The sequence below is a fragment of the Prionailurus viverrinus genome, chromosome C2, assembly GCF_022837055.1.
Source record: "Prionailurus viverrinus isolate Anna chromosome C2, UM_Priviv_1.0, whole genome shotgun sequence".
In the NCBI taxonomy this organism is placed as follows: Eukaryota; Metazoa; Chordata; class Mammalia; order Carnivora; family Felidae; genus Prionailurus; species Prionailurus viverrinus.
The window spans coordinates 29,885,554-29,910,381 of NC_062569.1; the positions used below are offsets into that span (position 1 = coordinate 29,885,554).

Consider the following 24,828-nt stretch of genomic DNA (forward strand, 5'->3'; position numbering starts at 1 on the left):
CTGACTTCGGCTCAGGTCCTGATCTCGCAGTGAGTTCGGGCCCCATGTTGGGCTCTGTGCTGACAGCTCAGAGCCTGGAACCTGCTCCTGATTCTGTGTCTCCCTCTCTCTGACTCTCCTGCTCGTTTTCTGTCTCTCTCTCTCTCTCTCTCTCTCTCTCTCTCTCAAAAGTAAATAAACATTAAAAAAAAAAAAAGAATGCGTTCTTGCAGTTGTTGGATGTTCTATATTTGTTAGTTATATTTGTGTTTAGTCTTGTTCACATACTTTGTTTTCTTACTGATTCTGTGTCTGGATTATCTGTTCATTGTTGGAAATGTGGGATTAAAGTCCCCTGCTATCATTGTGTTGATATCTATTTCTCCCTTTAGTTCTATTAATCTGCTTTATGTATTTAGATTCTCTGATGTTAGGTGCATATATGGTTACAATTATTATATCCTCTTGATGAACTTATGCCTTTATATAATGACCTTCTTTGTCTCTTGTGACAATTTTTGACTTAAAAGTCTGTTTTGTTGAAATAAGTCTAGCCAGCCCTGCTCTGTTTTGGTTACCATTTGCGTGGAATATCTATCTCTGTCCCTTCATGTAGAACCTTAAATCTGGTATGTCTCTCGTGGAGATAGAACATAGTTCAATCTTGTTTTTTAATCCATTCATCCACTCTGTTTTAAGAATTTAAGTCATTTACATTTAAAGTAATTACTGGTAGGTAAGGATTTACTCTGTTTTGTTTTGTTTTATAATTCCTTTGTCCCTTTCTTCTCTTTATAATTTAATTATTTGTTTGTGGTGCTATTTGTTTGTGGTGCTTTATTTTGTGCATCTACTATAATCAGATTGACAAAAGTCAGAGACAGAGAATTTTGAAAGCTGCAAGAGAAGCCAGTTGTCACAAACAAGGGAAACCCTGTAAGACTAGATTTCTTAGTCTTAGCATATACTTTATGTGCCAGTAGAGTAAAATCATATATTCAGAGTGCTGAAAGAAGAAAAATGCCACCAAGAATATTATACCCAGCAAAGCTGTCCATCAGACATGAAGGAGAGAGAAAAAATTTCTCTTCATGTTTAATTTGTTTGGGGTTCTTTGGGCTTAATGGATCTGGATGTTCATTTCCCTTTCTAGATTTGGGTTTTGTTGTTGTTGTTGTTTTATTTCTTTGAATAAGATTTCTGTTTCTTTGTCTTTCTCTGCTCCTTTTGGGACTACCATAATGCATGTACTTCGTTTATTTAATGATGTCTTATAAGTTATATAGGCTTTTTTTTTTTTTTTTAATGTTTGCTTCTTTTTCCAAGAGACACAGAGTGTGAGTGGGAGAGGGGCAAGAGAGTGAGGGAGACATAGAATCCGAAGCAGGCTCCAGGCTCTGAGCTGTCAGCACAGAGCCCAAGGTGGGACTCGAACTCACCAACTGTGAGATCATGACCTGAGCTGAAGTCTACGCTTAACTGACTAAGCCACCCAGGTGCTTTATATAGGCTCTCTTTACTCTTTTTTTTTTTTTTCTTTTTGTTCTTCTCACTAGGTAACTTCAAATTCCTGATTTTAAGCTCCTCTGATTCTTTCTTCTGCTTTGGCAAATCTGCTGTTAAAGATCTCTGAATTTTTCACCTTAGTCATTGTGTTATTTAGCTCCAGAATATCATAAAAAAGTTTCATGGTTTCTTTTTGTTGAACTTTATTTTTTTAAGTAGGCTTCATGCTTAATGTGGGGCTTGAACACCCCACCCTGAGATCAAGAGTCACATGCTTTACTGACTGAGCCAGCCACATGCCCTGAACTTCTCATTTTTATTCATATATTGTTTTTCTCATTTTATTGAGTTGTCTTTTTCTTTTATAGCTCAATGAACTTTCAAAGGATTATTTTGAATTCTTTGTCAGTTAGTAGATCTCCATTTCTTTAAGGTTAGTTATTGGTACTTTATTTTGTTCCTTTGGTGGGCTTGCTGCTGGAGCCCTTGGGCAGGTTGGCCTGGCTCCTAGATCCATGGTTAGTTGGGCCTACTGCCTGGGTCCACAGAAGCGGGCCTGGCACCAGGGTCCACTCAGGCAGGCTCGAACCTGAATCTCTCCTGTCTTGCCAGGTGCCTGGGTCTCCTGGGGCAGGCCTTGTGCTGGCGTCCATTGGGGTGGTCCTGGAGCTTGGGTCCATATGCGTGGGCTGGGGCCATGAGGGTCAGCCTGGTGCTGGGTTTTCTGGGATAGTGAGTGCTTACTTCACGGTCCTTCCCCCAAGTGAAGCATATCTCTCCATGCTTGCAGGAGAAGTAATGTGGGTAATGTGAAGCTGTCCTTCCTACTCTCTTCAGTGCATCTTTTTTTATTTCTGTATAATACCCAGGTCCTGTGATCTTTGACCTGGATCCTTATCTCTCATGCATAGGTGGTTATTCAGATTGATGGTTCTGTGACAAGACTTGTGCTGGAAATTGCTATTCTGCCCTCTTGCTGATGTCACTGTTAGTGGTTTCTGTCCCTTCTGAAATTGCACATTTTTCATCTCTTCCCTTACTCTTGATGCTCTCTCTTGAGACTGTAAATTGTTTATTGTTAGACTAAGGAAATTGGAACAGTTAGTTAGTTTATTTTTTCTAGAAACTCTGTTGCAATTGTTGGGAATTGGGGGAAGAAGTGATCATATTTGTGTATCCCATTTTTTTTTTTTCTATTTAGCAGTATAGTCCCAAGTCTTCCTGTGTTCAAAGTACATATTTTCCTTAGTCCATTTGCTTTTTACTCTAAAGAGCCATATAAAAGCAATACAGAATAAAATGCATTACAAGGTAACTTAGCAAAATGTTAAAAGTTAGGAAGGTTAATAGTTAAATTAGGAGCCTGATTTTATTTTACTTTTAAAGTTTATTTATTTCTGTTAGTAATCTCTACTCCTAATGTGAGGCTTGACCTCATGACCCCAAGATCAAGAGTCATATGCTCTTCCAACTGAGCCAGCGGGGCATCCCAGGAGTCTAACTTTAGATTAATCCTGTGTTTGTGAGAATTAGGCCCTATCAGCTTTGAAGCATTTCATAGTCTCCTGAATAACAAGGTTAACTATGTTCATGTGGCTTTATGGCAAGAGCTGAGTACATATTTAATGTTTGGCCTTTTTTCCTTTTTAAGTCTTTTTTTTTTTTTTAATTTATTTATTTATGTACTTGAGAGAGAGAGACAGCATGAGCAGGGAAGGGGCAGAGAGAGAGGGAGGGAGAGAAAATCCCAAGCAGGCTCCATGCTTTCAGCACAGAGCCCAGTGTGGGGCTCAAACCCACAAAACCATGAGATTGTGACCTGAGCCAAAATTAAGTGTTGGATGCTTAACTGACTGAGCCACCCAGCCTCCCCTAAGGTTTTTGTTTTTTTTTTTACTCTAAAATATCTTATATATAAAGGGATAGATATGACCCATATATTGACTTTAAATAATATTAAAATGAATACCCATGGACCCACCACCTTGCTTAGAAGGTCCTAGGGGTTTCTCCCCAAAAGTTTTTCTTCCTTTCCATCAAGAGGTAAGTAGTATCTTGAATTTTGTATTAATTGTTTCTTAAAAATAGTTTTTTCATGTGTGTCTTTTTCTAAGCAAGGTATTGCTTAGTTTTTCTTGGAGATTCTTCACTAATTTTCATGCAGCCTTACAGCTTCAAGAAATGCTTTTTATTTTGTTAAGAAAGCACTTTGGGGAGCATGTATTCCTCTGCTTCTGGATAGCAGAAAGTGTGGGAGAAGTAGACAAATGAGCATTGCTATGCACTCTTTTTGGGGGCCAGCAGGTGGCAGTAAGACAACTTAAATTGGGAAGGTTTTAGTGGGTAAAGAGGTTGGAGAATAGTGATTGGGCCCAAACTGGATATGAGAATTTGGAGTTTGTGGATTTCTAAGCTCTGTATCCACATAGACTTGTGATAAATGTAAATGTAATTTCAGAGACTTAAGTTATTATAACATTTACAACGTGTATTTAAAAAATGTGTTCAGGGCACCTGGGTGGCACAGTCATTTGACTGTCCGACTCTTGATTTTCTGCAGATATATAAAGGGGGCACTGGTATGACCTGGGGATGTTACTGACCTACTCTTTATCAAGTGAAGTCAGGCTGGACCCACATCTCTCCTAGCTGAGAACGGTATATGAATGCAAAGGGTTATTCAACAGTCTTAATAGTGTAATTGACAGGTTTATGATTAAGTATTTAAATGAATACTGAAATATTTAGGAATGAATGTGGTTTTCTAAAGGCCTTTAATCACTATATAAAAGTTACTCTCTCCTTCCTGACTCATTTTTCTTTTGTGTCACAGCAACACTTTACGAGTCACCCGTTCTGCTGCCCCCAGCACACTGGACAGTTCCAGCACTGCCCCTGTTCAGCTGGGAAAGAAAGGCAAAGAATTTGAGTTCTCACAGTTGCCCCTCAAAGTGGAGTTCCTGGAGTGCAGTGCCAAGGGCGGAAGAGGGGACGCTGGCTCTGCTGACATCCGGGACCTGGAGAAATGGCTGGCTAAAATCGCCTGAGGGGCAGAGCTAAAGTGCAGGACAGTTGAACTTGTATGTGTGTGGAAAAGGGTGTGGTAGCCTTGAGTTGATAAAGAAGGGGTACAGAATGTAATAAGAAACATTTTCTTGTTCTGGAAACAAATTACTGTCGAAAGTAACTTGGAATTTTTGTTTTTAAGTTTAGTTTTCCCTCATTGCTTTCTTTTATTTGTGTGCTTCCCTTTGTTAAGGTGTTGTCCCTTTAACATAAGCTTGACGTAAGGTTAGGAGGGTATTATGAGAATATGATTATCATCTGAAAATTTCTTATCCTCTGCCTCTGTGCTTTAGTCCCTTTTGCTGAAAACAAACCCTGTCTGTGTATGGAACTAGTTGATTTCCATTTGTCCTTGGCTGGTTCACGGTCAATACATCATCTGGTCCTTTGTGAATTCTCAGATGTGTGGGTGTAGTTACAAGGTGGTCTCCTGACGTGTGAAGACAGGTAGAAAACAGCAAGGCTGTGTTGATAGCGGGTCTGTTTTTCATCAGCTTGGTGACTTGTCCACACTCCAGCCTCATAACACTTAGGTTTCAAAAACATGCCCTGAACCCTTGGAGTCATTCCCAGATGACAGAACTGTAAATGCTAAATCCCCAATGCCAAGGGCCTCGTGTGTTCTGGTGGTTTCCCTTAATTGAGGAGTCTGTGGAGATTTAGAAACTGTTGTGGTTTTCTGGATGGCCAAGGGCTCCTGGATGTGTTCGTGTGCTGTTTGGCCCCTGTTTTGTACTCCTAGCTAGAATGCAGTGGAACACATAGGAATGATAAAAGTTCTCCATAGTTTTAACCAGCAGTGAATATACACTTTAAAAAAGAAAAGTCAGCCTCTTCAAAGTGATGCTCTTTGTTGTCTTCTTGAATGTTGGCTTTTTAAATGGCTTTTATAAATTATTAATGCGTTTCTTGGCAAATAAAATAACCTGTCTGGCTCAAAGCAATGAAATGGAACGGTATGGTGAGTACAAATGGGAGCATGTGTTAGGAAGGGTGCAGGCCTGGTTCCACATCTCCAGGGCCTGCAGATTGCAGCGTACACAGGAACAAACAGCTGTCCCTACTTCACACACTCAGGGACAAGCTCGGCCAAAGCTTCAGATGAGATCAGGGTGGCTGTGGCTAAGTGAGAAGGTAATCCCAGAAGAGTGTGGTCAGAGCATGATGGGGGTGTGGGTGCTCGGAAAGCACGCAGCACGGGCACCCACCCTGGCTCTGAGGGGTCAGGGGGAGTCTGTATAAACACGGAGCCAATAACATCCGAGTGCGGGAGGTCCCCGCATGTGCTACAGCCCAAGCCTCTGGCTGCCGTCACGTCTTCCTTTGAGTGATTCTAGCTCCGCGTGAGACTACAGCTCCCCTCTGCCCTCAACCCTGTTTCCTACACCTCGCTGCTCGCATATGGAATAAGTGCAGGCTGACACGGGGAAGACCTTGGACCTTGACCCTGGTAGAGTTATTATCCTAAAGCCTCAGTGCTGCTAGTGTTCTTTCTGTCCTTTGGATTCTTGGTTTTTGTCCTTATTAGCTAGCAGTGATTTAAGGAAATAGGTAAGAGTAACGAAGCAGAAATCAAAAAGGGTTGTGATAAATGTGACATGTTCACATAATCACAGGTGCTTGTGTGAATAAAAATCAATGGCCTGATGCTTCTGTTAAGAGGCATGTAATCTCTCAGTTTTGCTTTTTTGTTTTTTTCTGGTTAATAAATTGTTATACTTTATTGGAGGAGGCAATATACCAAAAAAATGACAAGGGGAGCAAGGTTGAGTTGTCTTCAAGGCTGAAAGATGATCTTCCGAAGAAGTAATGTCGTACCTCAAACACTGATTCTCAGATGCTGGTGTGCGTCTGAACTATCCGTGCTGCTTGTTAGCCCTTCTGAGGATCCTGGTCCTAAACTTTCAATTCAGTGGCAGATCTGGTGTGGTGTCAGGAATCCGCGTACTTAGTATATGCTTTACCAGGTACGTGGGCTCCTAGGAACACCCTCAGAAGTCCTCTGCCCTGGAGTATCACATGCACCTTCAGTAGGTTTTGTTTTTAAGTCTTTGGGCCATGAGCCCTGTTTAGTTCTTCTAACAGGATGAAGTAAGCACTCATCCTGCTTCCTACTCCTGCGCTACAGTCATTCCACTCTTGTGCATTTTGGGCCAGGATGAGATCAGGAGGGGACTTCCCTCGGGTGCTGGGTAGGAGTTTTGATAGGTGACATGTGTTCTCTCCTCTGTTGGTATCCTCTTGTGGCCCTGCAGCCATTTCTTCATGAGGTGGGAGGCAAGTGTGGCCAGAGTGGAAAGAGATGTCAATCACGGGGGCTGGCAGACAAGGCACAACTGTATGTCACAGATGAGACAGTCATGGCTTGAAAGAGCTTCTTGGGAACATAGCAGTGTCTGAGCCACTGGGTGTGTATGGGCACTGAGACCTGCCCCCAGGCTGGCTGCCACCTGATATGAATGATCCTGTTCCTTGATGAGGGAGAGGTGCAGGCCGCGGGAGATGCCATTGTAGGGGGGTGGCTGCGACGAATACGCCCTCGGCCCACCATTGCTTCTGGCATGCAGTCTTCCACAAGGTATGGGGCACACTACAGACTGGGGGCTCTGGGGGCTGGCCATCCTGTTCTTGATCCCAGCTCTTTTTTCAAGCCCTTTTCCAAGGGGGCCCCTCCACTGCCAGGCACCTGCCAGTTTGCTGGGGTCCTAGCCAACAACAGCTGTTGTTAGCGGGGAGTGCCTGGGTTTGCCACTTCTCTTTTCCCACGGTCTCTGTCTCGGCACCTCCTGGGATCCCAATGTCCCCCTGTGGTCCTGTTAATGTGCGAGGTGCTGACGTTCTGTTGACTTAAGATTATGTTTGAACTGAAATACGTGTTTTTGTTTGTGGTATTTTTGGTATATTTGTGTGTATCAGTATACTTACTTTGGTAGTTTTTCATTTGAGATTAGCAAAGGATTACCAAAGCTCCTTTTTCCACTCTTGCTCACTGGACACCAATACAGCTATAGTGATAAGGAAGGCCACCTTGAGCAGCATCCCTCAGTGCCATGTGGGGCACTTTAGACAGGTCGTTCACCAGCGCTCTGTAATCTTCCCATTGGTGTCTGGGGAGCCCCAGCTGTGCTCTCTTCACCTGGCAAGGGGAGGGGTGCCGGACGGCCGTGCAGGTAGATGCTGTGTCCTCCTCAGGGAGATTATTCCTTCCCCTTGCTGTCTCAAGTCCTGTCACCCTGAGCACTATAATCCTGGGAAATGGCTTCTGGTCTTAGAACAGCTGGACTCTGGCTTTCATCTGGTGTGTGCACTTTGGCTGTCGTCAGGCCTCTGCCCCTTGACATCCCCTGTACCTCCTCTACCTCACATTTTATATCTGGCAGCCAGGAAAGTTAGGCTTAGTGGGCAGAGACATCTATTTCCTGTCCCTCCTAATTTAGAGGTACCTTCCTTGAGGTGGCAGATTAGAGGATATTCCAGAAACTTTAGAACTTTTGAAGGGAAGAGATATGTAGTGAAATTGAACTCGAACAAGAATGAGACCCGGTACTCTAGGAATCCCAGCATTCTCGGACTGGGGCAGTTCTATGCCTGATCTTGGCCTTTGTGTCCTCTTTGGATTGGTCCCACAACTGTCCTGGCCTTCAAGGCATCTTTTAGTCTGGAGATGACTGAGCCCTGAAGGGGCCTCTCAAGGATATTCTCTACTTAGTGCAGGAGGAGTGGGAGGTTGTTTGTGGCTGCTTGGTGTCCCCTCAAGAATGATTATGGTTCACCTTAAATTCTTTTTTTTTTTTTTTTTAATTTTTTAATGTTTATTTTTGAGAGAGAGACAGCATGAGCAGGGGAGGAGCAGATAGAGAAAGAGACACAGAATCCGAAGCAGGCTCCAGGCTCCGAGTTGTCAGCACAGAGCCGAAAGCAGGGCTCCAACTCACAAACCGTGAGATCATGTCCTGGGCCGAAGTCAGCCACTCAACCAACTGAGCCACCCAGGCGCCCCACCTTAAATTCTTTAAATGGCTTTCTGGAAATGATCAGAAGGAAGAGAGATTCAGTCCCTGTACCCACCCTTCAAACCCCCAGCCATGGTAAGTGGAGACCAGGGGTGACACACCCCTGAGTCTCAGTGCTGCCTGGGGCTTTCCCTTCCATCAGTCTTTAGGGAGAGTGGAGATCATGGAAATGAGTGTGGCTTTAACCTCATCAGTGTGCCTTGCTTTTCTCCCTTCCAAGTATGTGGAGGACCCAGGTCAAGAGGAGGAAGAAGCAGTGGGCTTTGGGTAGTAGGCCCAGCGCCCAGAGAGGAGAAGAGGGTCTTTGTGGAGCAGGCACTTGAAGAAATCTGTTTTTGCACCCCACACCCCATATATGACTGCACCACTTAGAAACATCAGACAAGAGGTTTTGTGTTGAGAATCAGGACAGTTTATTGTTTGATCAACATGCTGAATCTTCCACATTTTACACAGTTTTATGTAAAGTCAATGTGGCCACTTAACGCCTGCTGAGCCAGTAAAAGATGGAAACGCCACCCTCTGTGCTCCTCCTGGCCAACCACTTTTAAGGAGATGGGGGAGGGAAAGTGAGGGGACAAGTCGACACACCATGCGATGCTGGCTAGCCTTCCGTGTATGGAGCCTTCCCACTGGAAGGAAGCTCCCAAACCCCACTGTGAGGAGAAACCATGCCCTGCGGGGAGCGTCAGCCACGTAGGGCTCTGGAGCAGAGTTTACACATGAGAGCCCAGTGTTTTGGAACACCTAAATAGTTCATCTCAAAAATTCAAAGGGTGCCCTGGTCTGCAGGCGCCCATGACGATCAGAACGTACTTGGAGACCGGGCCTTGTTGGCAATGGAGGAGCATGAAATGTATGTGCATTCTTTCCCAGCTTGCTCGGATATGCTGGACAGAACCTTATACGCTAACCGGAGAAGAGCTGGTCTGAGGAGCCCCCATGCACAGCAGCCCTTCCCGTGCAAGTGCACACGTTTGTACACACAAGTTGGTGATGAAGAATGGAGACACCTTGGCCCTGACTGCTTCTGACTTGCTGGGTGATCACGAGCAAGTCGCCCTCTTGCCTCTGTCTCCCTGCCTGTGAGGCAGGAAGGGTGCCTGTGAGACTGCTGCCTCATGCTGCTGTTGCTGGGTGGCGACGCCTCCCATGCCTGGGGAGAGGTAGTCTGGAGACTAGAGAGCACACGGCCCTGCTTGGTCACTGCACAAAGACATACTTCTGTTAGGTCACCCCTCACGTGGCTCAGAGCGGACTCCGTCCTTGGCTACCTGTTCTCACTTCCTGACATCCTCACCTGCCTTCTGCCGTGTGAAGGAATGAGGCTGCTCTACCTGCAGGACACCGAAGCCAGCGGTGCCATTCTGTCACACCTGGTACTTGAGGGCAGGGACGCCCAGCACCGCCTTGCCATCAGGAGGACAGAGCTGTTGCACTCAAGATATGTCTGTACACTTAGCTGCTGACATTTGAATCCTGGTTTCTGTTGCCTGAGACACTTGAACTGATCTGGCCACTGCTCCTCAGACCCAGGAGTGTTTCAGGATGTTTGAGGGTGCCTACGGGAAGAGAGTGGGGACAGTGATGGCAGAGAGGCCTCTTGACCCAAAGAGACTTGCTCACAATCACCCAGCTTGCTAACCTTGGACTACACACTCAAGCTGCTGATGTCACACGTTCATTTCTGGCATGTGTGTACATCTATAAATATGCTCTCTGCTTCCTGCATCTCATGCTCTTTTCAGATGTCTGTGGAATAGGAGCTTTACTGCCAGCTTTTCTTTGAGACCCCCAAATTAAAAGAAAAAAAGGGGACCTGAACACAATGACCCTGGCCGTCTCCCAGGTGAGGGCTAGTCCTCAGGGAGGACTGAACGACGGCTTTGCCTCGTGCTGGCCCATCTGGATTTAGGATGTAACACTCACTAGGGATGCAGAGGCAATTTCATCACCTCTTCTTCAAGGGAATCTGGCCATTTGATGATTGAACCTTAACTCCAAGTCAAGATACCATCTACAGACAAGAGAACGGTGATGGCACCTGCTCAAAACTAGAGCCAAGGAACCAACCCACGTCTGTGTGAGAGATCTGGCTGCCCCAAGAGACCAGAGAGTGAGGTGTGGAAACCAGGCCTGAGGGAGGGAGCGTCATGGGATGGCATGGCACCACTAAGATGGGAGGACAAGAGGAGACAACTGCCCCTGCCTCAGAAGCCCCAGGGCTAGGGAGAGCCTGGACTCGAGAGAGGACCCTGTGTATGTGTGAGGAAGGCACGGCTCATTGAGGCCACATCAAGCCAAATGACATCTGCATCTCTTACTGCTCCTAGGCTGTGATGGAAAGAAAAAATGTTCGTGGTGCCTTAAACTGTGTGTGCACTTGAGAAGGTAACTGAGTTTCTACTCTGTTTTTACAGTAATATTTAAGAAAAGCTACTCTTTAGTACCAAGAAAATTATAATCCACCATACATTCATTCACTGGGACCCAATGCAGATCCCAGCAAATGGGGCTGTCCCAGAGGCCACAAACAATGGCCCTCACTGCCAACCAGGCCAGGTGCTGTAATGTGGACTCCTAGAAATTCTCACGAGGTAAGTAAGCACTCTGTTGTTCCAACAAGCACCACTTGGGGGTGTGCCACAGTGGGGGGGTATTGGCCCACATGGGCGTGCACACCTGTGCATATAAGTATAGAGAGATACGGTGCACATATTCCCATGGCTGTTTTTGCCTGTAGTTTAACACATCTATGCATTAGTTTATTGATGGCAAGACAATCACAAGTTTTTTGACAATATTAAGTATTTCTTATTTCAACACGTTGCAGTACTTCTGAATTTCCAAAACTGTTATCACAATGCAAGTTCCAACTTGAGAGCAGGAAAAACAAGAATATACATTGAGCACATGTATCTCTGTGAGAATGTGTGGAAGGTGTATACACAAGTCTATCTCTGTATATAATTATGTACACACATATAAAAACTAAACACATGACATCGGAATTACGTTCATACATCGGTCTTTGCCTACTAGAAGAGCTCAATGTGAATCCTGCTTCCTCTTTTCTTCACCTGAAGATCAATTCCTCTCTAAAGATCAGCTCTGACATACAGTCTCCTTAAACTGAAAGTGTGTGGCAGGCCCACGAGACAAATATCAGTGAGTCCTGCCAGGCTCTACTCCACTTAATTCGGCTGCCATTTTGGATTAGTTTCTGAGAAGTTCTAATGCAACAACTTTAGAGTTCTCCTTTGTGGAGGTGCACCTCCTACCACTTCCAGATGGTCCTTTAGCTCACCTAGGACATGCGCACAGCAGTGGAGGCAGAGTCAATGCCAGCCTCAAGGATAGGGTTTACCAAGTGGGGACAGAGTTTCTGCCTACTGCCTGGCTCTGTGCAGGTGCAGGTTCAGTAAGTGTGGGTCTATTTGGAATGCTGGCCAAATGGGGTTACATTACTTAGAATTCTCTTCAGAGATTTTACAGGTTCTCAGGATTAAGCCCTTCTCAGAAAAGAGTCAAAATGGCAAGGACGGCGCTCTGGGCAGCCTTCTAGAGACCCCGCCTCAGCAGTACCCTCAGGCAACCAGAGTGCTGCTACGATAGCCACAAAGGTAAGTGCACAAAGATTACACCTACATTATGCCAGTGGGGCAGAAATGTATCAGGTAGCTTTTCCAGAACGGCACTCAATAGTATCAGCAACCGAGGATCTGCACATGCATCTTCAAGGTGGCAGTACCGCAGTCCACCCTCCCTTCCCCAATCACAAATACTGTGTGATACAGGCTCTAGCTTCCCAGACATCCAAAGAGGAAGGCTTCAGGGTGGCACACACTGAGTTTCTCTGCCTTTCCCTTAGATTCAACCCACACTTGTGGGCTGAATGATGGGAAGGTTGGTTAGAACATTTCAGAACCACACACGGTGCCCCAAGGCTATAAACCACACATGGACACAAGCCCATGGTTGCCGACAGCACCTCATCCTTCCTTCCGATGACCTCTTGATCTGCCAATAACTGAGTGGACCACAGAGAACACAGGTTGCCTGTGGCAAGTGCCTTCCACCCCCTTCAGGGCTTTTCAGAGAGGGGAGGGGAGAGGCAGGAGTAATTCCAGTGAGGCCTGCTGCCGGGCTCCCTGCTGTCCACAGGGTCTTAATTCCACCTCGGGGCCATGGCTAATGTCCCACTCTGGCCACGGAAGAAGGACAGAGTTAAAAGTTGCCTCTTCAGAGGCTGTTTTGTTCAGTGTTTGATTTAACCAGGTAGGGCCTGTTTGGTAGGGTCTGGGATTGGAGCCTAATTAAGTTGCCCAGTTAATTGTTGGAATTTATTGGGCTGGGATGGGAGGAGGGCAGAGGTGATTAACGGTTCAAAGAGGACAGGAAGGAGGAGGTGTGTGGAAAAGGTTCTCTGTAAGTTTACAAATATACAAAAACAAAAAGCACATCTTTTAAATAAAAATGACTACATTTTTATCTGGCAAAAAGTTGTATACACATGATTTTAAATTTTTTTTAAATTTTAACAGTTTTTGGCAATCTTAATAAAGTACAATATATTACAACCAAACCAAAAAATAGTTGTTTAAGTAACAGCTGTTAAGAGTGACGTGATCCCTGATGCCCAGCCTCCCTCCCCACCCCACCCTACTCCTAGAGACAGAGAGAAAAGAAAAATCCTCCCATCTTGATAAGCTCATTTCCCACCCCCCTTAGGAAGCTAACCAATAGGAAGCAACACAACAAGCGAGTAGTGTCAAAGGAAGCTGGCAGGTCAGGCTGCATTAGCAGGAGCAGCCGCCCTCACTGGCTGGGGGTTCCTGGGGTTTGTCCAGCTTGATGTCGATCACTGCAGGGAGCTGCGCTAAGGAAGATGACTCAGAGAAACTACCACCCTGGCTCATGTCCCTGTGCATCCCTCAGCTGCCCCACGCAGATCCTCTGTCTTTCCACAAACACCTAGGGCCTTGGCTCTGTGCTTGGCCTGGGGAGGAAGGATGCAGGGTCACCAGTTCCCACCCCTCTTCTTCATACAACTCCTCACCCCTACCCACCTGAAGCAAAGCTCATTTGGGCTGTGGGATGACTGTAAACACAAGCAAGAGAGGCCCTTTCTCAGAAGCCTTCCTGATGACCAGTGCCTCAGCCTTGTTTACTTATCGATCCCACCCTATAGATGTGCACTGGAGGTGGACAGCCCGCTGGCCAGGCATGGATTCCATCTCTTAGCACGGGGCTAAGTGTGCCTCGCTCTAGTCCCTCGCAGCAACACTGACCCCTCAGGCTCTAGTCAGAGCCTGTCACTTAGACTCTGAGGATGCTGCCTGGGGAAGCCACTTCCCCGGGGCAGGGCCTCCGCACAGCCCCCTCTCCAGCCCTTCCCACGGGTGCCCGGGGGCTGTGGGCTGTAGGAGCACTGATCAGAACCACCAGAGGAATGGGTTCAAGATGCACAGCCAGGCTGCCACTCCTCCCACACTGGCCTGATCACCGCACAGAAGGCCTCTTCCCGGGCAGCGCTTTGAGGCCTGCTGCAGGCGTCCCGGGATGTTTCTGTGGCACCTGCTTAAGGACTAGGGGAGGGACTCTTTTGGCTTTAAGTACTATAAAGAGCCATGCTTCTTCTAAAGGTCACATTTTCTCTCCTTGCCACTTTTTGGCCATGGCGTATATTTTGAGTATTCATTTATCTCTGATTTTTCCTACACCTCAGTTTTCTTATGTGTGTGTACGCAAATAACGTTTTTATCTTGTTTATCTTGTGTATATACGCATGAACACTTTTTTTTTTTTTTGGTAACATGGCAGAGTATGTATAAATAACTGCCTTCCTTCCCACTGGGAAAAAGTCAAGACTACCTCTCTGCACCTCAATTTCAGCTTCTGAGTGTCACCTGAGGTTTGGGGTAGACCGTGCAAGCGGCACGCGGACCTTGTCCCACAGAGCAGTGGACACTATGGGGCTGTGCAGGGCTGGGCCGAGGAAGCAGGCAGGACGTGGTAGGAAGTGTGTCAGGTAGAGCAGGTTGAACCATGTTCTGGATGTACACGGCCTTCCTGCGCAGCAGACACTCTACTTGTATCCATGAAATACAAAGTGATGTTCACTGTAAACATGGGCAGAGTTACTATTTTTCACTCCCCGCCCTACACTGTCACTCACATCCCTGTGTTACCCAATCCCCCACTGCTTTACAAGTAGAAGCTTAGGCTGTTAGAGCTGGATGAGGTGTTCAAGCCCTTGGAGTTCAGCCCTGTCCTGGCACAGAGGAGGCCCCACATCATACTCACCAGCAGGGAAGGATGGGCTGGAGACGAGGTGAGGCTCGCCCACTGCTCTAAAATACTAAGTGAATACATCAATGGATAAATGGCTTCTCCGGCATCTTTCACTCACTTACAACTTATCAAAGGAAAAGGATACTCCCTTCTTTGCTTTTCTCCTGGACATTCTCCATTCCAGGCAGAGCTGACGCCACACGTCGGAAGAGCTGGAGAGAGGGGAAGATGCAGCATGAAACCCATCCCTCCTGTCCCCACAGCTACGTCTCTACCCTCTTGCCTCTTCTTGTCCTGACCCCGGGCCTTGCTTTCCTGTCTGTCCTGCTAACTGTGCCCTGGAGGGCAGGGGCTGCACCTAACCTCTCTCCCTTGCCCATAGCACCTGTCACAGGTCTGGGCCCTGGCAGGCCTGTCACCCAGGCAGCCTGGCCATGGGTCACCAGGAGCTGTGTATCAGTCATGGTGACTGTGAGGGATCTACCCCAGTGCAGAAAATCTAGGCCCTTAGGTGGGCTCCTGTCCCACTGGCCATGTGGGGCACCAACTTTTAACCTGCCCTCAAGACAAATGACCCTCTCCTCAGGGGGTTCTAGGAGTCCACAGGCATCGAGGCAGAAGGGTACCGGGAGCCAGGGCCACACAGTCACATCGGAAAGAGAATTCTGAGAGAAGAGCACACAGGGGTGAGACCGTGACATTGTGGGTTTGGGTGTGGGTGTTAGTGTGCTGCGTATGCTGTATGTGGAGGCATATGTGTGGAGTATGTGGATGTGCGGTATCTGTGAATTTGTGTAAGTGTGTGAGGGAATGTCTGTAGGGCGTGTGCACATGTGGGGCTTCTGTGTAAGTCTGCGTAAGTGCACAGGGAGAATTGTGTGTGTGTGGTGTGTATGCCCGTGTGCACATGGGGATGTGTGCACATGTGCACATATGCATGTGTGCACATGTGCACATATGCATGTGTGCACATGTGCACACGGGGATGTGTGCACATGTGCACATGGGGATGTGTGCACATGTGCACATGGGGATGTGTGCACATGGGGATGGGTGCGTGGGGATGTCAGGTGCGGCAGGCATGGAACCTAGGAGGTGACAAGCACAAAGCGGAAGTTTAAGGCACCGGAAGATTCTGAACACCCCCTTCTCCTCCACCACATACACCGACTCCGGAGACTCAAGTGAGATAAGGTAGGTCTTGTTCATGGTCTCACCCTAGAGCCCAGCTCTATGAGAGCACCCAGGTTGGTAGCAGGGCCAACAGTGGTGAGGACCAGAGTGGGGAAGTCACTGGTGGGCCTGGCGGCGTATGGGACCCTCTGGGCAGGCCACAGAGGAGGCCCCAAGTCGGGCAGGAAGAAGTGAGCGAGGGTGCTAAGGGTCCGGTCGCTCCTCTGGAGCTTTCCTTCATGGCCTTCCCCAGGCAGCCCTGCTCTGCCTGTCAAAATGGTCACAGCCTCTGCCACCAGCCAAACTGGCAGCTAGAAGGAACCTCCTGGGGTGCCGTGTGGGGTCTCTGAGAGCAGAAATAATCAGGCTTAGAGTCCAGGAGTCTGCACTGCATGAAGACTTCTGAACCGAATGGGGTTTGGACAGACCACATTTAACTCCTGCTTAGACCATCATCTGGGTTCCAGAGCATGGTAAGATAACAGAGGCGTCAGCATCTCCCTGCGCCTGACCCCTGGGGCAGAAGCTACCCGCCTTATGGAATGCTGGCTGTGGTTTCCCCGCTGCCCATGACTTCCCATCAGGGCCACACACAGCAGCAGCTCAGTGCCTCCTACATGCTCCAGGGACAGGCAGCCCCTGCTCCAGGAGATGCCACAGCAGTGCTGGGAAGGGCATGGGCGTGAACAGAGCCATGACGAGGGCACTCCGGGCACCATCCATGTCGGGTGAACCGTCACCGCATCCAGACCAGCTGCTGCATGGACAGCCTGATGTAGCGCTCCCAGGCACTGCTGGGGTGGGGGTGGGGGGGGGGGCAGGGTGGAAGTGACACCCTTGCGGAGCCATGCTCTTCACTGAGCCCACTCCCTATGCCGCAGCACCCCTCCTGTTGCACCCGCGCTCACGGGTTACCCTTGTCTGCAACATTCTCCTTCCTCACCTCTTCAAGCCCTCTCTTCCTTGAAGGCAGGGGCTCCTAACCTTTCCTGAACCAAAGACCCCTCTGGCAGTCTGCTGAAGCCTATGGGCTCCTTGTAAGTGTGTGACATCAGTTCTACAGGAGTTTAAAAATGAACTGAAATACACTTATAAAATCTCTAAAGACAAGTTTGTTACACAGCAGCGAATCTGCTTCCCCACGAGCATGTTAAACAGCAAGACCTGGCAGCAGGTCCCGTAGTAACCCCTTGAACTGCAGTGGCAATGTGGGGAAAGGCCGAGGGACCCGTCACACCGCAAGGTGACAAGAACAGGGCTGGGATGTCTACTGTGATGAAGTCACAGGCACTGCCCCCATCACGGAGTCCTGTTGCCTGCATTCATTGCTGAAGGAAGGGCTGAAGAGCAGTCAGAGGCCAGTGAAGATGGAGGGGTAGCTTTTTCCCACCCAAGTCCACTGACTTGCTGATTCCCACCGGTGGACTCCTTGGGGGTCTGGGGACCTAGGGAGCCCCCTGCTGCGAGGCGAGTAACCCCCACTATGGCTTCTCTGATGGGCTCAATTTCCCAGGCCTCGCTTCCTGCAAGCTCCAACCGCACCATGGGCGGACTCCTTTCTCCAAGCCCACCCGGCCCTGCACAGCCCCGAGCACTTGCCGAGCACGAGGCCATGAACGCCAAAATACTGGTTGAACTGAATTTCCTGTACCCCCTTCCCAAATGAGGTAAGATGGCAGGGAAATGCTGCTCCTCTCACCTGGAGGTTGGTGGCTGGACACACAGCATGTTACAGGGGCCACGCAACTGGCTGCCTGAATAATGGCTAATGATGACGTACTTGCAGACCCCCCCACCCCCACCCGACAGCGAGCACTCTTTCCCTCTCGTGTGCCTTCCCAGCTCTGAAAGTTGTCATCTTGTTTCCCATTAGGTGGGGTTTATAGTGCCCAGGCTGCCTGCCCCAGCCTGGTCACCAGCCCCTCAGGCCCACGAGTGATGTGGCCCTGTGGCCCGGCTGGCTGGACTCAGCACCAGGCGCATCCTACCTGCTTCACATTGTAGCCAGTCTTGGCGCTGGTCTCGATGAACATGACGCTCAGTTCTTTGGCGCGCTGCTCCCCCTCCTCGATGGTTATCTGCCTGCGAGTGAGGGGAGGGGGGAAAATGAGCCCCCGGTAGAGGCAAAGGGAACAGCCTGAGATGAGGAGGGCCTGGCCCACTAGTCAGCCCTGGGGACAGGGCTCCGATCCAGGGCCCCCGTCCAGCACGAAGGGCACAGAGCACGGCCGGACACCAGCTCTCCCCTTCTCCTTCCACAGTGCCTTCCCTCTCAGCAGCAGGCCCTGCAGCGGGCAGCGGGCCTTCCCATACCTGCCCACCCCCCAAGGGTCCACCATCCCGTGCAGCCACATCTAGAAAGCACTTTGAGCCACATATCGCCTCTGGGGTGGTGTCAACAGTCCCCGTTCCACAGGAGGACAGTGAGGTTAGAAGTGACTGCCTCAACCTCATACTTAGGGCTTACTTAACAACAGACCTGTGCTTTGAACCTCATTCCCCTTACGTCAAGGACAGGACCCCAATAACGCAGGCTCTGAGTCAGATAATTCTGTAGATGGTCAGAGCACACTTCACGAAGCTCATAGTCCAGGACCCGTTGCTTTATCTGACTGAGTCAGGTTCCATGAGATAAGTGGACGAATGCACATAGGTGGCACCTAAGTCAGCCCTGTCTGTGCACTGGAGGCGGCCACGGAGCAGCCTCTTTGGAGGAAGTGTCCCACCCAACCAGACACAGCAACAGACAGGAAATTCTGCATGTTCACACCTGGGGACCAGAACCCTCACACCAGCGCAGGCATCTCATGGGCAGAGACAAAGCACAAGCAGAAGCCCACGGAGGCCTGAGGGACTGCTGTCTGCAGCTGTGTTGTGGCCACGGCCAGGCCCCAGACCACTCCATGCAGACGTCCCTCAGAGCAGTGTCTCTACTGGCAGTGGAAGGTGGGGCTTCAGAGCTGAGACACTGTGGGGCAAGGGTCTACCAGGTGCTCTTGGAGCCTCCAGCGCCCCAGGCGCATGGGGACAGATCAGAAGCACAGACTCGCCACTCACGCGATCCCGGAACTCCTTGTCCAGGAGGAGCTGCGGAGCAGTGGAGGGTGGGCCGGGCCCGCCAGCACCCTGCACCTTGCACCCTCACACCTACCTCTTGTCTGCCAGGTCCGTCTTGTTGCCCACCAGCATGATGATGACATCGCTGCCCCTCTCTGTCCTGACGTCGTCAATCCACTTCGAGGTCTGCTGGAAGGAGTTGAGATCTGGAGGCGGAGTGGGGACACAACAGAGTGAGAGCCAGCCCGAGCGGGGCGAGGGGGAAGGTGGGAAGGGGCAGCAGGAAGGAGGGGGACTGTGCATCCTCATACCCAGACCACTGGGTCTGGGCCTTCCAGGCTGGGGACCCATGCGTCTGTGGAGTTGCTGCCTCTGGGCCCTGCAGAGACCCTCATGTGGCTGACCCACTCCCTGGAAGACACCCTGTTGGAAGGTCACTGTCATAATGTGCTACACGGACTAGTGGTTTTAGGGGCCCACCTGAGAATCAGAACTGACTTTGGGGGCTCAGAGAAGAGCATGAGAAATGGGTACACTGGACTTGGCTGAGTTTGGAAGCGTGTGTGTTGGCAGGGGACCATAGGAGCCCCTGGGGAGGAAGGCCCTACCGAGTGGCTTCCCACTGAGGGGAGCTCAGGTTGGCTCGGGAAAGGCCAGATTTCCAAAGAGAACCCTCAGGATCTGTGAGCAGGAGGGGGAAGGCGGCCCCAGGAGAGACAAGAGCAATGAGAGATAAGTCCGCTTCAGGGCAGCCCCTTCCTCAGTCAGAAGACGTGGGGAGTAGTTGCAGGGTGATGTCCACCCCTCGGCGGCACACACATCTGAGGGGCTGAGGGGAGGCAGCCTATCTCGGGAAGCCTCGGTTTCCCCCAGCCTGCTCTCTCCCCTGCTTCCGTCAGGCTGCACAAACCCAGGCTGAAGGCCCCATCTCTCACCCGTATTCAGGGTAGGTGGGGAGCCTGTAGTCAGGGAGGGATGGAAAGAGGGGCCGGGCGGAGCCAGGGACCGCGGACTCGACTCGAAGCAGTGGGATGCACACGTTTCCCCACATGATCTCAGTGCTGTGGCTGGCGCCCAGGGTCCCCTCCCGCCACCAGCGCGACCACAGCACAAGGGCTCACCGGGTGTGGTCTGCTGCACCCACCCGGGCAGCTGCAGCTCTGCACCTGCCCTGGGCCCCCCCGGGACGGGCCTCCCTCAGGGCTGTGCAGTTGCTCTCAAGAACAGCTGTTCTGGCTACGAGAGCTGCGCTGTGTGAGAAGTGCTCTCCCAGCCCCACTTGGCCTCTCCTTCCAGCAGACCCAGTGAGGAGCTGGGATGCCAGCTGGTAAAACCATGGCTGCCAGGTCAGACTGGCCCAAAGACCAGTGTCTGCTCCCATCCTGACACACACACACACACACACACACACACACACACACACAGAAGTCACTCCACAAGGGTCTTTCTGGCCGTCAGGGCCAAGGAGGGCAGGTGGGAGTAAGGCCAGCCTCCTGAGCATCTCTGCTCAGTTCTACATAGAGGCCCCTGCTGAGCAGGGCCAGCTCAGTCCTGTACACAGGAGAGTCGGGGGAGGTGGACACATGCTGGTGTTGGAAGGCAACTCACCCCACCACTAAGGACCTGTCTTCTTGCAGTCAGTAGACAAGCACACACGTGGGCATACACATGCATGTGTGCTCATGCGTGCACGCACACACACACACACAGGCCCTGGAGCCCCTGTGAGCCACCCTCCCTCTGCCCCCAGGACCCACACTCACTTGTGATGTCATACACCACCACGGCCACCGTGGAGTCTCGGATGTAGCTGGGGATCAGGCTGCGGAACCTCTCCTGGCCGGCCGTGTCCCAGAGCTGCAGCCGCACCTGTCACAAGGGGTGGGACCGTGGACAAGGGGTTCAGTGCCGTCTTCACGGTGGGGTGGGGGCTGGGGAAGGCCCTGGTTCTGTGACACCGGCACTGCCAACTCTGGGGCAGGCGTGGGCTCTCTCAGTGGTGCCCGGTGACGGGCTCCGAGGCAGGCCCTCCCTAGCCTTCTAGTTCTAAAGTCTGGCACTCACCGTACGATCCTCCAAGTACATGGTTTTTGACAAGAAGTCAATCCCAATGGTTGCCTGTTAGAGAAAAGCAAAGAAAGGTTAAAATTCAAAGGTGTCAGGTAAGGGCAAAAGCCCAGTGATCCAGGCGGTGACAGCCAGCAAAAGAGGGGATACCCATGCCAAGCCTAAGGCGGGTCCTGCTCTGCTGTCTCTGCCCCCACCCCCGCACTCGACAGTGAGCCCAGTGGTCCCTCTCAGAGGAAGTGGGTTGGTGCCAAGTAAGAATGAGGACGGGGTCTTCAGGAAGTGACAAAAGTGTTTGCGCAGGGGACGACAGAGCCAGGTGAGAAGGCTTCCCCAGGATCAAGGCCACTGGCAGGCGTATCTCCTGCCCTCCTTGGGTGGGGGCCTCGAGGAGCAAGAGCTGAGTGGTCTCCCTGCCAAAGCCCACTTGGCCTCACCTGCCTCCCATTCTCACAGCCTCCCCTCGAGGCTCCTGGAACTCAGGCACCCAGGCTTGGGTTCATCACTGCCCCCAGCAGGCAGGAGTGGAGTGGGCACAGGGCGACTTGCTGCTGTGTGGTCAGCTGGCTTTCCTCAGGGGCATCACAAACCACCCCGAACAGCATGTCCTGGGGAAACCACGCTGACTCTTTTCTACCTAAACCAACACATTAGGAGCCAACCGTCCCCAGTACACCTATGCCACACCTATGCCCTCTCTTTCCTGGCACTGGGGAGAGGCGGTTGGACAGGGTGCAGTCAGCCTTGTGGCCAGATGGCAGGGACCCATCACTCACTTGCTGTGGCCTTGGGCAGGCCATCCAACCTCTCTGAGCTCACCTGCATCTATGATAGGAGCTATGATAGCATCTATGATAGGAGCTAAGAAGTTGTCCGTGTGAAATGGAGATGTCAGTGCTATGTAGTTAACAATAATGAAGACTCAGACACAGCCTGAATGTCCAGGGCACTGATTAAGTACAGTGTGGTACATCCATGTGATTAGAATCCTTGGCAGTCATTTAAAATCAGATTCTTGAAAATATTTAAGGATTTGAGGAAATGGTCAAGTGAAAAAAAGCAGGTTGTAAACATCATGTATATAGAATAGTATGATCCCAATTTGATGAACTGAAATAGAGACATAAGTATTTTTCATATTTTCTTAGATACTAAAATTAAGGGACTACAGTAAAGCCTTAATAATTCCAGTATGAGTAACAATATTGCGGGTAATTTTTTTTTTTGCTTCCTTTGTTATACTTTCCTTTATTTTCTACACTTTCTACAATGAACATGTAATAGTTCTAAAGGCAGAAATAGAGTATTTTGAAACAAAAATAAAGATTAAAAATTAAGCTTAATTGTATGGGAAGCTGTGCAGTGACTTCTGATTACAAAGACCACAACCCAGGGAAGCCCAAGGAAACAGAACCCATGTCTGCAGGTCCCAGGTGGTCTGCAAGCATGCCAGGTACCCGTACATTCAGACCTCCAACTCAATTCTACAGAGGAGTTAAAGTGGCTGCATCCCCATGGAAGGTTGCTTTAATGCAAAGCTGTGGAGTGTTGAGGAATCTTACAATTCTAGAACATGGGTGCTAGCCACATACCTTAGACATACCCCAATTCAATCCAAACCCAAATTTAATTTGAAGATGAAAGACCAGGGCACGCCTGGTGTGACTTTACTAGTCATGGGTGAAGCTGGAAGGGTCAGCACTAAAACACTGGTATCACTTGGGTTCTTTCTACCTCAGCTTGGCACACCTTTCCTACATGGTGTAGTCACTGGGGAACAAGTCTGGAATTGACAAGTGGCTTATGGACCCAGCCATGTTCCTTAAGTCACACAATATCCACTAAATGATCTACATTAGAGTGACAGTCCTTGTCTTCCGATACCCTTAAGGAGAAATGTGCCGACCACATGGAAATCTCTCACTTCATCAGTGCTCCACTGGCTCTCCAGGGAGTGCCAGGTTCCTTCTGTAAAGTGACCCTTGAGCTAAAACCCAGGTACATGACCTTGGATTGGTGGCTATCCTCCCATATGCAGTCTCCCTTATTTTTTTTTTAATGTTTATTTTTGAGAGAGAGTGAGAGGGGGAGGAACAGAGAGAGAGACAGAGAGAGAGACAGAATCCAAAGCAGGCTCCAGGCCCTGAGCTATCAGCACAAAGCCCAATGCAGGGCTCAAACTCATGAACTGTGAGCTCATGACCTGAGCCAAAGTCAGATGCTTAACCGATTGAGCCACCCAGGCTCTCCTACAGTCTCCCTTTCTAGTAGTAGAACTCTAGATGTGTACACGGATTCATGGCTACCCCCAAATAAAGATGGTATTTCCCAGCTTCCTTTGCAGGTGGGGAGCTAAATTCTGGTCAATGGGATATGAAGGTGATGGATGCATCTTCCGGGATGGGTCCTTCCTGGGGGCGGGGGGGGGGGGGGCGGGGTAGGCTGACATGCCCACAGCTGCCCTCCTTCCTCTTCTGGTGGCTTGGAACGAAGGTGGGTGGTGTTGAGTCATATTGGCCCATCCAGATGAAGGTGACAGAGTAGTGATAACAGACCAACAAGATGGAGGAAGCCTGAGTCCCTGACCCAGAGTAGCCACCTCAATAGCCCTAGACTGCTTACACCCAGACTACTGTGTGAGAGAGAAAAGAACTTCTACTTTGCTTAAGCTACTGTTATCTTAGGTTTCTTTTAACACTAACAATAGCCTAACCAATAGAGCAAAGAACCATGGGGAAACATATCCCTCAAAGGTAGGCAGCATGGATGTGATGGTGATATTCTTGATTATGGTGTAACAATGACAACTCCAATTTACCTCATGTGGGAACAAGGCACTTCTGCTTCCATGAAGGACTGAAAAGTCACCAGATGACATGACAAGAATTGTGCCATTTGGATCAAGCCTTGGCAAAGCTCAACTCAGTGGCCTCCACAATCATAAACACCCACTATTGGACAGCCACATACTTTATCTCCAATCACCCCTCACAAAAGCCTGACCACATCAGTGGTACTGAGGAAATGAAGGCTGGAAGAAGCCAACTTCCTACCTCTTCAGCTCTCTCCCACCTTTAGTCCCACTCTCATGGTTCTTCCACAGCAGAGAAATATCTGGTTCCTTAAGTGACCACTCTGTCCCCACCAAGCCAGGCTACTGAGCCACAGCAGATCCTCCAACAGCTGTACAGATTCTTGCCAAAGCACAAACACTGTCCCTGGGAATGATTGAACTATTAGCTCTGCCCAAAAATATATTCCTATGTTTTATTTCCAATAATGGCTGAGTAGTTTTTATCAAATGAACCATCCCACAGATAACTATTATAAACTGTGGAAAAATACAAGTAATTTTTAAGCACTGAAGAGTGATCAAAAGTAGGCATAAAATGGGAGGGGTTACAATCTTTGAAGGAACGAAAGAGAACAAAGTGAGATCCTACATTTCATCAATTTTTCCCCTGAGGTAACTGCCTAGTTATATAAGTTATAAGGACTTGGGAAACATTTCAGGCTTTCCATGAGAAACCCAGAAAGGCTGGCTTTGGAAGAAAGGGTATCATCTCAGGACTAAGGGTCACGCCAGAGGACTAAGGGAAATACCCAAAGAGACCTGTCTTAACAAAATTGAAACATGGTAAGTAACCCCTACTCCCATTCCCCCCAAAAGATG

General features: G+C 49.4%; 2 protein-coding genes and 1 long non-coding RNA gene across 3 annotated transcripts in view; 2 read left to right on the forward strand and 1 right to left on the reverse strand.

The window, feature by feature from the left end:
* LOC125174424 (serotransferrin-like) overlaps positions 1-6,274 on the forward strand; it is a 60,843-nt gene extending 54,569 nt beyond the window's left edge. Inside the window, exon 25 of the mRNA XM_047873988.1 lies at positions 4,319-6,274. Coding sequence (XP_047729944.1) covers positions 4,319-4,532 — 214 coding nt within the window. The 3' untranslated portion in view covers positions 4,533-6,274. The remainder of the gene's footprint in view (positions 1-4,318) is intronic.
* A 6,752-nt stretch (positions 6,275-13,026) lies between these two features.
* Positions 13,027-24,828, reverse strand: part of RAB6B (RAB6B, member RAS oncogene family) — a 58,163-nt gene continuing 46,361 nt past the window's right edge. Inside the window, exons 3-8 of the mRNA XM_047874778.1 lie at positions 21,153-21,206; positions 20,852-20,957; positions 19,183-19,294; positions 18,020-18,113; positions 15,004-15,070; positions 13,027-13,428 (exon numbers count right to left, since the gene is read on the reverse strand). Of these exons, the coding sequence (XP_047730734.1) occupies positions 13,364-13,428; positions 15,004-15,070; positions 18,020-18,113; positions 19,183-19,294; positions 20,852-20,957; positions 21,153-21,206 (498 nt within the window). The 3' untranslated portion in view covers positions 13,027-13,363. The remainder of the gene's footprint in view (positions 13,429-15,003; positions 15,071-18,019; positions 18,114-19,182; positions 19,295-20,851; positions 20,958-21,152; positions 21,207-24,828) is intronic.
* LOC125174861 (uncharacterized) lies at positions 16,845-19,626 on the forward strand. Its single transcript, XR_007155585.1, has 3 exons — positions 16,845-17,698; positions 19,197-19,321; positions 19,427-19,626. It is a non-coding gene; the product is annotated as an uncharacterized LOC125174861 (long non-coding RNA).